This window comes from Salmo salar, chromosome 05 (genome assembly GCF_965601325.2).
Source record: "Salmo salar chromosome 05, fSalSal1, whole genome shotgun sequence".
NCBI lineage: Eukaryota > Metazoa > Chordata > Actinopteri > Salmoniformes > Salmonidae > Salmo > Salmo salar.
Window position 1 is genome coordinate 48,881,747 of NC_138295.1, and position 15,561 is coordinate 48,897,307.

Sequence of the window (15,561 nt, forward strand, 5' to 3'; positions counted from 1 at the left end):
CCTGCTCTGAAATATGTGATAGTTGGCTTCTGAACGAGTTTGAAAAAGTGGGTGTGGATTCAGTTTGTATCAGTTTGGTGTCAGAATGATATCTAATTGACTGATGGACGGTGACTTGCTGGCTGACTTTTGTCCATTTGCAATATGTTTAAACAGTGATAGACCATCACCAAATTGACATTCTGAAATCAACACCAATGAGCAATGGAGAGGAACCAGAATCACTGCCAGGCCATCCTGAGTTCATCGGGCCAGTCAGTTTTGCATTTCTGCAGTATTTTTGAGCATGTCAAATTCGTGATGGTAAATGCCCATTGAAACATATTGCAAATGGACAGCCATGCGCCTGATGATTGGAATGCGTTACCAGGAGCACATTAAAATGGTTTTTAATGCCTTTAGGGGGGTGCAAGGGGTCTACGGTTGGGTAGGGAGCACTCCCACATGTGCTCAGCACATGGTTCACTGACTTTTGGGTTTGGAAACCGACTTCCTATGATTGTACATGGCAAATGGACATAACATCCTGATTTGGCACTTTCATATTGCATTTGGACATTTCTTATGGCATTTGGCAAAAAAGGGGGAAAAATTACTTTTGACTTCGACGTTTGACTTCCTATGATATCATATTGCAAATGGACAAACATCCTGATTTGGCACATTCAATGCTTTCATAGTGCATTTGGACATTTCGTATTGCATTTGGCAATGGTTCACTGACTTTTGACTTCGACTTTTGACTTCCTATGAAAGCATAATGCAAATGGGCAAATTATATGCCTTATGGACAAGTAAAAAAAAAAATGATGACAAAAGTATGTTCATACAGTTCTTATACATGTGTAATTGACAGAAAAATGGTCCAGAAATCACTTTTTTAAGGGGGTGATAATTATTTTATTTTTTTCAAAATTTTACTCCTGGGTCTTGACTTGTGTTACATTTGCAATAAGAAAATTTACGGTGGAGCGCACTCGCCATCTATTGGATTTTTGCTGTGTGCCACTTGGCATTTGCCATATGGCATTTGCAATCAGTTTTGAATGAAACGACGTCCATTTGAGTGGTATTGTACATTGTGTATATGTTTCGTATGGTGCCAATAAGATCCCATTAATTTTTGTCCATTTGAGTGGGGTGTTCCCTTACCTATATTATTCTAACATGCCAGAGACTGTTCACCTTGGAGACCTGATGTGGATATGGGTACGATGGAGGCCATCGCCCCTCCCGAACGGCGTTCGCCCATCTCTTAGAACCAACTGATCCATGTTAAACTGCTGTTCACATGGAACCCTTCTCCACTTCGGTCTTCAAAGTTCTCATTTGAATATTTGCTACTACCAACAAGATCTACACCCGCGGAGGCTTCACCCGGGCCCGTGCCCTAGGCTTCCGTGCTCACTGCATTTACCATCACGAATTTGACATGCTCAAAACTCGTTGCGGCGTAGCCCTCGAGGCTCCCGTGGCCGGCGAGGGCCAGGTATGGGCCCGACGCTCCAGTGCCATCCATTTTCAGGGCTAGTTGTTTTGGCAGGTGAGTTGTTACACACTCCTTAGCGGATTCCGACTTCCATGGCCACAGTCCTGCTGTCAATATCGACCAACACCTTTTCTGGGGTCTGATGAGCGTCGGCATCGGGCGCCTTAACCCGGCATTAGGTTCATCCCGCAAGGCCAGTTCTGCTTACAAAAGTGGCCCACTAAGCGGCTCGCATTCCACGCCCGGCTCTTACCCATTTAAAGTTTGAAAATAGGTTAAGTTCGTTTCAGCCCCAAGACATCTAATCAATCGCTTTACCAGATAAAACTGCGAGACTTCGAGTGCCAGCTATCATGAGGGAAACTTCGGAGGGAACCAGCTACTAGATGGATCGATTAGTCTTTCGCCCCATACCCAGGTCGGAAGACCGATTTGCACGTCAGGACTGCTACGGACCTCCACCAGAGTTTCCTCTGGCTTTGCCCTGCCCAGGCATAGTTCACTATCTTTCGGGTCCTATCTCACGCTTCACCTCCCTGACAGAGCGGGCGAGATGGGATTCCCACAGGGCCGGGGTCCCACCTCAGCCGGCACGCACCAACCCTCACTTTCATTGTGCCACGTGGTGTGTTCAGAGAGAACCTTCTGACTTGCGGGTTAGACTCCTTGGTCCATGTTTCAAGACTGGTCGGGTGGGTTGCCGACATCACCGCTGACCCCTGGCACCAGTTTACGTGAGCCGATCCCCGCCCTAGTGACGCAACGTGGTCGGGTGCGCACTGAGGACAGTCCGACCCGGTTGACAGCCGTGCCGGGGGACAGTCCGACCCCCTGCCCCTGTGCCCCCCCCCCCCCCCCCCCTGCAGGGGGACATGATGCAGCGGGTACTAAGTCCTCGGGCCCGGGAAGCGGCGAGTATGGAGCAGGGGTGCTGTGAAGTGCACGGCCGAAACCGGTAGCCACCTTTTGCCCCCAGCCCTTTTCCTCCGCTTAGTAGTATGCTTAAATTCAGGGGGTCTGATCTGAGGTCGTAGTCAAAGTGAATGTAATGTGGCTGGGCACCCGGGCTCACCTTTTCAATCCGGTTCAGGTCGGCGGTCAGAGCTCAGCGGCCCAAACCTAACCCTGAGCTTTACCCTGAGAACCGGTGGTGGCCTGCGACTGCCCCAGCCGCGGAAACCCAGGGGTTCCGGGGGATGGCAAAGCGACCCTCAGACAGGCATAGCCTGAGTGTGCATATGTCTGTATGTGTGTGGGCACGTACGTACTGTATGCATGCTTGTTTAGATGTGTGTGTGTGTGTGTGTGTGTGTGTGTGCTTGCGTGAGAGATTATGATGTGCTTGCTCACTCTGGCAGGCTTTCCCCTTGTCGTCCTGGCAAAGCCCTAATGTGTGTTTCCCTGCTCTGAGCTGGAGTCTAGACTACACTGCCATGCATAATTCAGACGGTGCTCTCCCCCACCCTAAAACCGCCTAATCATTCTGTTTAAAGGTTGCATCAATACTATGCCAGAGATTATTAAGCCTTACACTGTGATGGGTAATGTGTGCTCAGTTCAAACAACACAAGTAGGAAGGGGGAAGACACTTTCCTTTCTTTTTTCTTTCTCTCTCTCGATATTTCTATATACAGTATGTATCGCCCTCCTACGCACTCTGGCTTCATAGTGGTGTCTTTTTTCTCCCCATTCATCTTCCCACTCTTTACCTGTCTTTTCCTGTCTCTCCCACTCATGCCTTTTTTATTTCTCAGTCTCACACTCCTGTAGTATTCTCCCACTCACTTTTCTTTCTTGGGAATTGTGTGTGAAGAGACCACATTGGTACATGACCTAGCTACAGTATAAAACAATCCCTTTTCTAACTATTCTAGCTAATTCCCAAGGCTAACACCACAATGTAGCTGGACAGCTCAGAACATTTTCTCGTCTACCTCTCTTACTGTGAGGCGTTTGAGTTCATTTTAATGCCGCCACTTCAGTCTGTTATTATTAATAATTGCTACTGTTGATGGTACTCTGCTGTAAACAAAGTTAACTTCTGTTTGGCGAAACAGACTAAATGGATGATCATCATATGTGGGGGAACGTGGAAATGGAGCTGATAATCTGTCAATTCACTTCCAAAAAGGAAGAGTGTTTCTGTTTTATTTTCCACTGTAATGAACTGTGCTGTGTTTTTCAGGAGCATATGGAGAAAGAGAGAAACCCGGGCTCATTAAAAAAAAAAGTCACCGCTGCCCCAGCTGGAGTCTTTCAGACTAGTCTTCTTCTAGGCCTGTTTAGCCAGCCGCTGGAACACTGAATGACTCCACACAGCCTCTCAGAGTTATCTCTCTCTCTCGCACACTCACTCACCCTGTCAACTTGTCAGCCTCTGCCACTGCTTTTGCCTTACCCAGGGAAGGTGGGACTGGACTGTCTTACATACTGTTAAATGCACTAGCTTATAACCCCTACATCTATTCCCTCCCTGAAAAGTGGTCTTCTGAAATATGATTCATTATTCAGACTAAATTATGATTTACTCCCAATTGATTTAAAATAAAACTTATTGAAAAGTTGAGTATTATATATTTTGATTTTCTCAGGCTATTATTGATGGTTATACTTATGCACCTGATTACCTAATAGTGTGGCCTATTATGAACACCAGAGATATGGAGATGAATATCTTTATACAGAGCTGTTGCAGCAGGGAGGAGAACACAGTTTAAAATGCCAAAGACCACTCTGCACATAAGCAGAGAGAGTAAGCTATCCTGAGAAGTGTGTGTTGATGGCTCTGCTCTGATGATGATGGATGTCAGTGGATGGGCCTCAGCCCGGACTGTCAGCAGTTGGCTACGGCAGCTCAGTGACATTTGCTCCCAGAATGTGTTTTGATTGGCTGCAGTACAAGATTTCTGTGTGTGGAGTTGAGACCTGGGTTTCTCCTAATGTGGGAAATATAACAACAGATATGTCTTGATAAAAGAGGGGAGCACTTCCTCATCTGCCTGCAGTCTTTTTTCTATCTTCAACTACTTCACCCATTGCTGTCAACTCATCTTTACTCATTACAAGAAGATAGCCCCCCCTTTCCCTAGCTTTAGAACAAGATCAAATAAGCTCAGGCTGAATTTCAAATGTTTGTTTAGACTTAGTGCCATGACATTGTGTCACACTTTTACCCTCTCTGTTGGCGCTGCTTCCCTGGATGTTGACCTTGCTTGGCCTTGTCAGAGCAGTGGTGTCTCGTGCAGACTGCTCTAGCCAGATGGTTTGGAGTCAGAGATAGATAAACAGTGGTGTGGTAGACTTTTCCCTCTTACTGTGTCTGATCTCTTTTTGGAACTAGGTTTTATGTTGGATATTGCACATTAGTGCATTGAGACCATTCAAGCACATTTCCACATACAGAACCAACATTACAGGGTAGAAGCACAATGAAATAGACTTTTTCTGTATGTGGCAGAGACCCTTCAGCACACAGGTAGGCCAAGAACAGATCAGAGCAATAACAGTGTTACCGCAATTACCTCGCTAATGTGATCATTAGAACACTTCCCCCACTCATCAGGCCAAGGAAATGTGGCCTTATTTGTCAGGGTATGATATGTGGCAGCAATATCAACGTGAGAGTCAGTGTTTGGTCACAGGGCATTGACTAGGCCTTAACCCCATGACAAACAGTCTGTTTTTGGTGTCTGTAGGGACTGGCCACCTAGTCATTGATAGTGTCACGAGTCATAACCAATGAAACAAATGCCTAGGTGTATTTTGTCGGGTCTGCCTAAGCTCTGTGACTCACTTCTGATTTATTTCTGTGTTTCTGCAGATCCAGTGAGGTGCTAGGATTGACCAGTGACGGCCTAAGAGGAACAAGAGAAGACCCAGAGGTTTCTACTCAGCAGTGCCACAGTGTCAGAACGGTCCAGCAGTATGCCAAGCCAAAACCTCGTCTAGCTCCCAGTCCACAGTGAAGACCTGTCACAATGGCTCAGGCCGGATGGGAACAGGCTTACTCCGTGATAAGAGAGGATCTATGTTTACCTACATCCTCTATGCTGCTCTGGGGCACTTTTTAATTATGTCTTATTTGATCCTCTTGAATGACTTTTGGCCTGCTCATAAAAAAGGTACTCCATTAGATGTTCCCTCGTCCCAGGCATCTCTGCGGCACTGCGGCTAGCCTCATGAGGCTGTGTGGCACACTGCTCCCAGAGGCATTCCCTGTGTGTCTGTAAGGCCTCCTCCCCACTCTATGGAGGCGGAGCCCAGCCATCCTGCTGATGGTGAGCGATCCGGAAGGCAACAGCAGCCTCTGTCTGCTGGGGCCGCTGAGTCCCCCACAGGGTCCCATCCACAGCAGCCGCCATCCAACCCCCGTCCCGTCCACGGTGGCCTGGGACGCCTCCACCACCGCAAGCCCAAGCGTAGCGACCTGCTCCTCAGGCTTCAGCATCAGCACAAGACCCAAGCAGCAGCATGGCAGCACTCAACAGACACCCCAGGTCCTTCAGGAGGCAGCATCCCCTCCATCTCATCCCTACAATCCTCCTCTACCCAAGGCCATAACACTCATGGGGTCCAGTCCCAGCCCAATCAGGAAGCCCCAGAGGGCAGCCCATCTAAAAGAGGTGAGAGGAAGCCCCAGAAACCGGGGAAGTATGTGTGCACTTACTGCGGCCGTCCATGTGCCAAACCCAGCGTTCTCCAGAAACACATCCGCTCTCACACAGGGGAGAGGCCTTACCCCTGCGTCCCCTGTGGCTTCTCCTTCAAGACCAAGAGTAACCTGTACAAGCACCGCAAGTCCCACGCCCACCGAATCAAGGCAGGCCTGGCGTCCAGCCGGGACGAGCTGAGCCTGAGCGGACCTGCGATGAGCGCCCCGGGAGAGGATCCCGGGGAGCCTACAGAGGGGGAGAGTACAGACTCTGAGGAGGAGTCGGGTCAGTACAGGAAGGAGAAGTTGGGCAAGCAGAAGAGTAGCAGCAGTTTGGTGCTGTTAGGGCAAGAGGAGGGCCAGAGGTCTGACAACTCCCAGGCCGTGAAGCAGAGACTGGCCATGAGGCTGAGTGAGAGGAAGCGTGGCCCCATGGCCTCCCCAGAAGCCCCTCCCTCTTCCTCCACCTCCTCCTCACTGGGCCCCAGTAGTAAAGGCAGCCAAGAGTCAGGCTACTTCTCCCTTTCGAGGAGCACTGAGATGAGCCGAGCTGACTCCCAGGTGAGCCCTCCCACCGCCAAAACCTATGCCGAGATCATTCTGGGCAAGTATGGACGGCTTGGAGGGCAGCAGCGCGGTCCCCATCAGCAGCACACCCACTCTTCTTCACCAGGGATGGAGGAGAAGAGTAGCATGCCCTTCAGCGTGCCCAAGACGCAGGTCATCGAGCACATCACCAAACTCATCACCATCAACGAGGCGGTGGTGGACACCAGCGAGATTGACAGCGTCAAGCCCAGGCGCTCCTTGCTCTCCAGGAAGAGTAGTCTGGAGTTACCCAAGTTCTCCTGCCCCAAATACCCCTATATGTTTGAGCCTAAGGGAGAAATCCCAGGCCCCAGTATGGCAGGCCAATCATTCTTTCCCCATGTCCAAGACGTGGACCCATCGGGGGTCCAGGAGTCTTCCTCTTCAGTGCCTCTGCTGAGAAGCCACTCCATGCCCACCTCAGCAGGCCAGGGAAACCACTCCACCACCTCTCCCTGGGGCTTCTGTCGTCTGAGCCACTCCTTTGATGAGCAGCAGGCTGTGGTGGCCGAGATGAGGGTGGGCGGGCAGCACCGTTTGCTGAGGCGCCAGCCCGCCATCGAGGTGCCCCTCGGGGCTGAACTCAGCCTGGAGGAGGCTGGCCCCTCCTACGCAGCAACAGAAAGCGGCCTAACCAGGAAGCAGCAACAGCAGCAACGCAAAGGTCCAAGGCTCTATGAGTGCAAGGCCTGCGGAGTCCGCTGTAAACAAAGGGAGAGTTACGAGGCCCACAGGGGTCTTTGCACAGGCCAGCCAATAAAGGAGCTGGAGAGAGGTGAGGTGGATGGGGCGTGCCGGGATGACCGTCCCCAGATGATGCACTATAAATTCCGGGCACTGGCCATGGCAGTGAGGAAGAGGAGGAAAGAGGAGAGTCTGGAGGAGGATCCTCCCAGCCCCGAGCCTACAGCTGTTGTGACCTGCAGCCCCGCAACCACCACTGCAGTGCCAAGCCTGGTGGAGCAGAGTGAGGCCTTCTCAGGTGCTCTCTCACAGACTGAGCAGCAGCAGCAAGACAGGAAGGGTATCTCTGTCATCCAGCACACCAGCTCCTTCGAGAAGCAGGAAAGTATATCCATGGAGAGCCAGGAGTCTATAGAGCTCAGAGAGAGCCAGTCAACACTGCAAAAACAGCCGCTGCCAAAATCATCGCCCTCCATGTCCCGCCTGGTCCGCCAGCACAACATCCAAGTGCCAGAGATCCTAGTGACGGTGGAACCTGACGCTGATATGGTGCCAGTGTCGCCCACGGCGACGACATGCTTGTCCAAGGAGCCAGAGAGAGTGGTAGAGGAGTTCCAGTGGCCTCAGCGCAGCCAGAGTATGGCTCAGCTCCCCGCCGAGAAGCTGCCACCAAAGAAGAAGCGTCTCCGTCTAGCCGAGGCTGCTGCCCAGTCTGCATCAGCCTGGAGGGAAAGGAGGAAGTGCCTACTTGTGAAGCACGCCACCCTGGGTGAGCCAGACCACGAGGAAGGGGCCATGGCCAGCCACTCGGGCCGACCAGGGAGCCCCAAGCCAGGCCCGTCCTACACCAGCCACCCTGCCCTCCACCCAGCTGAAGCCAGCACCTCGAGGCTCAGCCCGGAGGCCATAGGGAAGACCGTACAGCTGTTCCACCAGCCCCGGATACCCCCATTCCCCATGCAACCAACTGGGCATGATCGGTTCCCTCTTGGCCAGATAGCCCAGCTCCACCCGGTCACCACTGCCATCTCAGATGTCCTCTCCACCCACATCATCCACAGAGCCTTCTTACACACACACCCTTCTCCTCCAACCATACAAGTCCACCCAGGGCAGCTTCACATGGCAGAATGCTTAGGCCTGCCCCTCCATCCTTTCTCAGCTCTGCTCTCCCTGCAGTACCCCACCGGGGCTGACGAGAATGTGTACTTCCCCGTTTCCCCTGGGCTCACCATCCAAGTCTCCACACAGCCCCCCATACCCCCCACTGTGGTTCTCCCGTCCCCATCTCCTCAGTCCTTAGTCCCCCTACCTTGCCTCCATCCCCCGCCTGTCATCGCAACGTGCCTGGCGCAGCTGATGCCAGTCGTGTCACTGGTGGTGCCAGTGCGCCTCCAGACCCACATGACCACCTATGCCAGTGCCCTGTACACCACCCTATCTCAGATCTTGGCGTCAGCCCGCTCCCAGGAGCCCATCTGCTGCATGGCCATGGTTATCATGGGCCAGCTGGAGCAGGACAAGCTGCAGAGGGCCTATCTAAAGATCCCCACCCCGGACTTCAAGAGCTACCTGCCCCTGTCTCTGCCCCTGGAGCTGGGCTCTGTGTCCAGGGAGGGCTACGGGCCACTGGGGGCTGGAGGGAGCAAACGCATGCTCTCCCCTGCAGCCAGTCTGGAGCTTAGCACAGAGGCCCAGCGTCAGCAGAAACGAGTGAAGGAGGAAGAGGTGGAGGAAGAGAAGGTGGGAGAGGAAGAGGAAAATAAGGGTACTGGGAGAAAACTGGAAGCAGGGGAGGATGAAGAGAAAGAGCCGGAAAGGGCACAGATAGGAGTAGTTACTGTGAAAGTCGAGGAGGAAGAGAAGGTACGGGACCCAGAGGGGCACAGGGAAGAGAGGGAGATGCAAGGGAAGGCTGAACCTAAGAAAGAAAAGGGGAGGGAGGAGAATGAGGGCCAGGGAGTGAGTGCTTCCTTTGTACCCCAGAGTCCAGAGCGAGCCAAAGCCCCCTCGTATACCAGCCTCCACACAACCACCTCAGTCAGCTGGTGCTACTTGAACTACGTGAAGCCCAACCCGTCTGCCCAGAGGGAGTCACAAACCTCCGTTTACACCTCCTGGAGCGTCAGCGTGCACAACCCCAACCTGCCAGGCCTGTCCACCAAGCTGGCCCTGTCCCTGCTGAGCTCCAAGCAGAAGCACAGCTTGGAGACCTACACCATGGCCACAGCTCTAACCCCTGCGACAGGCAAGGTGGTCTCTGCCAGCAGCAGAAAGACCTACATTTCAGAGGTAAATATAACAGCAATATTCAATATCTAGGAAAACACAGCATGGGCCAATTAGACCAAAACTACCAAAACCACTGATTTAGTTTTAGTTATGAATTATATAGTATAATGCATACCCCACAATTCCACAGCTGGAAATTACCAGACACTATGCTGTTAGATTATATACTACAACCAATACATTAAATGTTTGACATTAATTGTTGTTCCAATGTACTGTCATTGCCAACCAAGATGTCAGGGTGCGTTGGTGAATTTGCCTGTGTCTGTCTTTGAGTGTAGGTACATGCTATCCCACCCAGCACCCCTGTCGAAGTGAAGGAGCCACCACAGCAGCCTGAGGAGGAGGAGAAGGGGAAGAGAGAAGAGCAAGGGCCCTCCACCTCCAAACAGAGCGAACCTCTAAGCGTCCAAATCTTCGAGGGCGGGTAAGAGAAAGAGGACACAGCAGTACTGCATACCTCTCTGATCAGCTAATACTAGTGGATTTGTTCTATGAGCAGATAGATTTTTCTGCAAAATTCATCATGCAGATATTCAACGTTACTGACAGATAGAGATGTAACAATACAGTAGATGTGAGTCATTGTATTCAGATACGGTAGCCGTACCAGGCAGCACAGGGCTGCCACCAAATGCAGAGTCTCAAAATATAAATGCCACATTTATGAAGGGAAAAAAGGCAGTAACAGTGGAGAATGTTTTACACTTCAGTCTCCCAGAATAACAGAGAAACAGGTGAGCTAGCCTCCAGGGACTTCATTTATACCGACAGCAGAGCCTTACCCATTCACAGCTGGTAGAAAATGTAGACCTGAATGTGTTGAATGGGGTTGGTATTTGTGCGGTGCAGCAGACAAGCAGAAGGCATCCCTGCAGATTTGTTTTGAGATTCTCATTTGTCTGTATACCTTCCTCTCAATGACACGAGTGCAACTGAAGTTTAGCTGCTGTACTGTACATACATATGTAGGAAAGAAGTCACTGTAAGTCTCTTGAGTAAAGGCAATATTTGGGTGTGGGGATTGAACAAGGCTAATTGCTGCGAGTTGTGTGTGTCAGTCTTCCCACTGCAGTATCTGCTCTCACTGTTGCCTCTGATCGCAACTCACAAAGCTGCCTTTCCTGTGGCAGCTGCTGCAGTCTAGCCAACAGATAGTGATCTGCCAAGAGCACAGTAAAAGACAGTGTGATAGAGATGGAATTGAAAGGGAAAGAGGGGAAATGGTGGAGAGAGGGAAAAATAGAAGGAAGCGTTGAACATTTTTTGTTTCCTTATGACAGACAAAGACGTGTGCGAAAGAGATGGAGACAAATACAAACAGATAGGTGTTGATAGAAAGATATGTGATAGAGAAGTTTTTACAATGAATAACAGATGGACAACATAAGTGCATGTGGGTGGACGGGGGGGGGGTGATTAAGCTTACACAATGCTGTTTGTTGTCTAATTATTGACACTATTTTAGGATATTAATAATGATTTCTCATTAAAATTGTTACTTATACATTGATTTATTATAACATTTGTCAAGAATGATAATTCCAGCTAAAATAATATGCAGGAGTAGAGCTTTCCATAAATCACCATCTAATTTAGACAGCTTACTTTGTCATACTAAAATTATAATTCTATATAGTTGGTTCTGAACACATCTACATTAATGTGGATGCTACCATGATTACGGATAATCATGAATAACGATGAGTGATAAAGTTAGAGGCATACAATAAAGATCATACCCCCCCAAAAAAATAATAACCTCCCTTGTTATTGGTAATGGTGAGAGGCTAGCATGTTTTCTGGGGCATGATCACAGTTTTCCACTAATGGAATATAGCGGTTGTTTTATTTGGCCCCCCTATGAAACCTTTTTTATTTGGGGGGGGGGGGGGGAATATGAAAGACTGTAAAAACACAAGGAAGTCAGCTCCAGGTGATTTTCATTTTGGTAATCTGTTCCCAAGTATTCCCACGCATAATGGATGGGTAGACTGTTTGGCTGGATTTAGGACCGTGTGGACACCACAAAGCGGGCAAACGGGCTTTGTGAAGGCCAAGCTTCTGGAAGGCTGGCTGGACCAGCAAGGGAGAGTTGAACATAGTGGTTTATTTTTTTTTGTTTATTTCACCTTTATTTAACCAGGTAGGCAAGTTGAGAACAAGTTTTCATTTTCAACTGCGACCTGGCAAGATAAAGCAAAGCAGTGTGACACAGACAACAAAACAGTTACACATGGAGTAAACAAACAAGCCAATAACACAATAAACAAGTCTATGATACAGTAGAAAACAGAAAGTCTATATACAGTGTGTTTAAAAGGCATGAGGAGGTAGGCAATAAATAGGCCATAGGCGCAAATAATTACAATTTAGCAGATTAACACTGGAGTGATAAATGAGCATATGAAGATGTGCATGTAGAGATACTGGTGTGCAAAAAGACCAGAAAAGTAAATCAAATAAAAACAGTAAGGGGATGAGGTAGGTAGATAGGGTGGACAATGTACAGATGGGCTATGTACAGCTGCAGCGATAGCTGATGTTTAAAGTTGGTGAGGGAAATAAGTCTCCAACTTCAGCGATTTTTGCAATTCGTTCCAGTCACTGGCAGCAGAGAACTGGAATGAAAGGTGGCCAAATAAGGTGTTGGCTTTGGGGATGATCAGTGAGATATACCTGCTGGGACGTGTGCTACGGGTGAGTGTTGTTATCGTGACCGGTGAACTGAGACAAGGCAGAGCTTTACCAAGCATAGTCTTATAGATGACCTGGAGCCAGTGGGTCTGGCGACGAATATGTAGTGAGGGCCAGCCGACTAGAGCATACAGGTCGCAGTGGTGGGTGGTATAAGGTGATTTGGTAACAAAACGGATGGCACTGTGATAGACTGCATCCAGTTTGCTGAGTAGAGTATTGGAAGCTATTTTGTAGATGACATCGCCGAAGTCGAGGATCGGTAGGATAGTCAGTTGTACTAGGGTAAGTTTGGCAGCGTGAGTGAAGGAGGCTTTGTTGCGAAATAGAAAGCCGATTCTAGATTTGATTTTGGATTGGAGAAGTTTAATATGAGTCTGGAAGGAGAGTTTACAGTCTAGCCAGACACCTAGGTAATTGTAGTGGTCCACATATTCTAGGTCGGAACTGTCCAGGGTGGTGATGCTAGTCGGGCGGGCGGGTGCGGGCAGCGAACGGTTGAAAAGCATGCATTTGGTTTTACTAGTGTTTAAGAGCAGTTGGAGGTGACCTCTAACTGCTCTTAAACACTAGTAAAACCAAATGCAAGGAGTGTTGTATGGCATTGACGCTTGTTTGGAGGTTAGTTAGCACAGTGTCCAAGGAAGGGCCAGAAGTATACAGAATGGTGTCGTCTGCGTAGAGGTGGATCAGGGAATCGTCCGCAGCAAGAGCAACATCATTGATATATACAGAGAAAAGAGTCGGCCCGAGAATTGAACCCTGTGGTACCCCCATAGAGACTACCAGAGGTCGGGACAACATGCCCTCAGATTTGACACACTGAACTCTGTCTGCAAAGTAGTTGGTGAACCAGGCGAGGCAGTCATTAGAAAAACCAAGGCTATTGAGTCTGCCGATAAGAATACGGTGATTGACAGAGTCGAAAGCCTTGGCCAGGTCGATGAAGACGGCTGTACAGTACTGTCTTTTATCGATGGCGGTTATGATATCATTTAGTACATTGAGCGTGGCTGAGGTGCACCCGTGACCGGCTCGGAAACCGGATTGCACAGCGGAGAAGGTACGGTGGGATTCTAAATGGTCAGTGATCTGTTTATTAACTTGGCTTTCGAAGACTTTGGATAGGCAGGGCAGGATGGAAATAGGTCTGTAACAGTTTGGGTCTATGTTGTCACCCCCTTTGAAGAGGTGGATGACCGCGGCAGCTTTCCAATCTTTAGGGATCTCGGACGATACGAAAGAGAGGTTGAACAGACTGGTAATAGGGGTTGCAACAATGGCAGCGGATAGTTTTAGAAAGTGGTGCATGACTCAAGGATTTTTGGAGTCGACTTCGACTCCTGTGGTTGGAGTCGTAGGAGTCGACTCTTGCTCATCTCCCAAAACACGCTGAAAGAGATTCGCACACACATACACCTAATTATTGCAGAGTCCTACTAGGAAGACTACATTTGCATTCTAGAGGACTGACATGAGCATGATGCTGTCCGTTTGAATATAGAAGGTGATGTGTAGGAACTCAAATATTTCAGTGATATTTCTGCTGTGTGCCGCCTTGACCGATCCCATGGGATGATGCGGTGCGCTCTATGCTGATAAGGCTATTCTTTGCCATGTTCTAGCCCTATTCGGACAGGTATTACTAGATATGTTGGTTTTGTAATTATTATCCTAGCATGTGCATTATTCCAGAGGAATTCACACAGGATAAGTTTTTCAAAACTGACCCATGTAATTCTTAATTTTTCGAAATGAATCGACTATTATGACGGAAGCCTACATTTTTTTATTTTATTTAATTAATTATTTTATTTTTTTGTAGGCATGAAGATATTTAAACATCATGTCCAGACGATAATAGGCTACACTGATACCTCGTGCTTGGTTTCCAAATGTACAGTGAGGGGAAAAAAGTATTTGATCCCCTGCTGATTTTGTACGTTTGCCCACTGACAAAGAAATGATCATTCTATAATTTTAATGGTAGTTTTATTTGAACAGTGAGAGACAGAATAACAACAAAAAAATCCAGAAAAACGCATGTCAAAAATGTTATAAATTGATTTGAATTTTAATGAGGGAAATAAGTATTTGACCCCTCTGCAAAACATAACTTAGTACTTGGTGGCAAAACCCTTCTGGGCAATCACAGAGGTCAGACGTTTCTTGTAGTTGGCCACACATCTCAGGAGGGATTTTGTCCCACTCCTCTTTGCAGATCTTCTCCAAGTCATTAAGGTTTCGAGGCTGACGTTTGGCAACTCGAACCTTGAGCTCCCTCCACAGATTTTCTATGGGATTAAGGTCTGGAGACTGGCTAGGCCACTCCAGGACCTTAATGTGCTTCTTCTTGAGCCACTCCTTTGTTGACTTGGCCGTGTGTTTTGGGTCATTGTCATGCTGGAATACCCATCCATGACCCATTTTCAATGCCCTGGCTGAGGGAAGGAGGTTCTCACCCAAGATTTGACGGTACATGGCCTCGTCCATCGTCCCTTCGATGCGGTGAAGTTGTCCTGTCCCCGTAGCAGAAAAACACCCCCAAAGCATAATGTTTCCACCTCCATGTTTGACAGTGAGGATGGTATTCTTGGGGTCATAGGCAGCATTCCTCCTCCTCCAAACAAGGCGAGTTGAGTTGATGCCAAAGAGCTCCATTTTGGTCTCATCTGACCACAACACTTTCACCCAGTTGTCCTCTGAATCATTCAGATGTTCATTGGCAAACTTCAGACGGGCATGTATATGTGCTTTCTTGAGCAGGGGGACCTTGCGGGCGCTGCAGGATTTCAGTCCTTCACAGCGTAGTGTGTAACCAATTGTTTTCTTGGTGACTATGGTACCAGCTGCCTTGAGACCATTGACAAGATCCTCCTGTGTAGTTCTGGGCTGATTCCTCACCGTTCTCATGATCATTGCAACTCCACGAGGTGAGATCTTGCATGGAGCCCCAGGCCGAGGGAGATTGACAGTTCTTTTGTGTTTCTTCCATTTGCGAATAATCACACCAACTGTTGTCACCTTCTCACCAAGCTGCTTGGCGATGGTCTTGTAGCCCATTCCAGCCTTGTGTAGGTCTGCAATCTTGTCCCTAACATCCTTGGAGAGCTCTTTGGTCTTGGCCACGGTGGAGAGTTTGGAATTTGATTGATTGATT

General features: G+C 48.9%; 1 protein-coding gene and 1 pseudogene across 3 annotated transcripts in view; one reads left to right on the forward strand and one right to left on the reverse strand.

Moving 5' to 3' along the window:
• Nucleotides 1-15,561, forward strand: part of LOC106605009 (transcription factor HIVEP3) — a 97,017-nt gene that overhangs the window by 66,079 nt on the left and 15,377 nt on the right. For all 3 annotated transcript variants that reach the window (XM_045718289.2, XM_082975234.1, XM_014200201.3), the window contains 2 exons: nt 5,310-9,704; nt 9,986-10,131. In XM_045718289.2, the coding sequence (XP_045574245.2) occupies nt 5,736-9,704; nt 9,986-10,131 (4,115 nt within the window). In that variant the 5' untranslated portion in view covers nt 5,310-5,735. The remainder of the gene's footprint in view (nt 1-5,309; nt 9,705-9,985; nt 10,132-15,561) is intronic.
• LOC145879615 (uncharacterized) lies at nt 1,170-2,160 on the reverse strand (annotated as a pseudogene).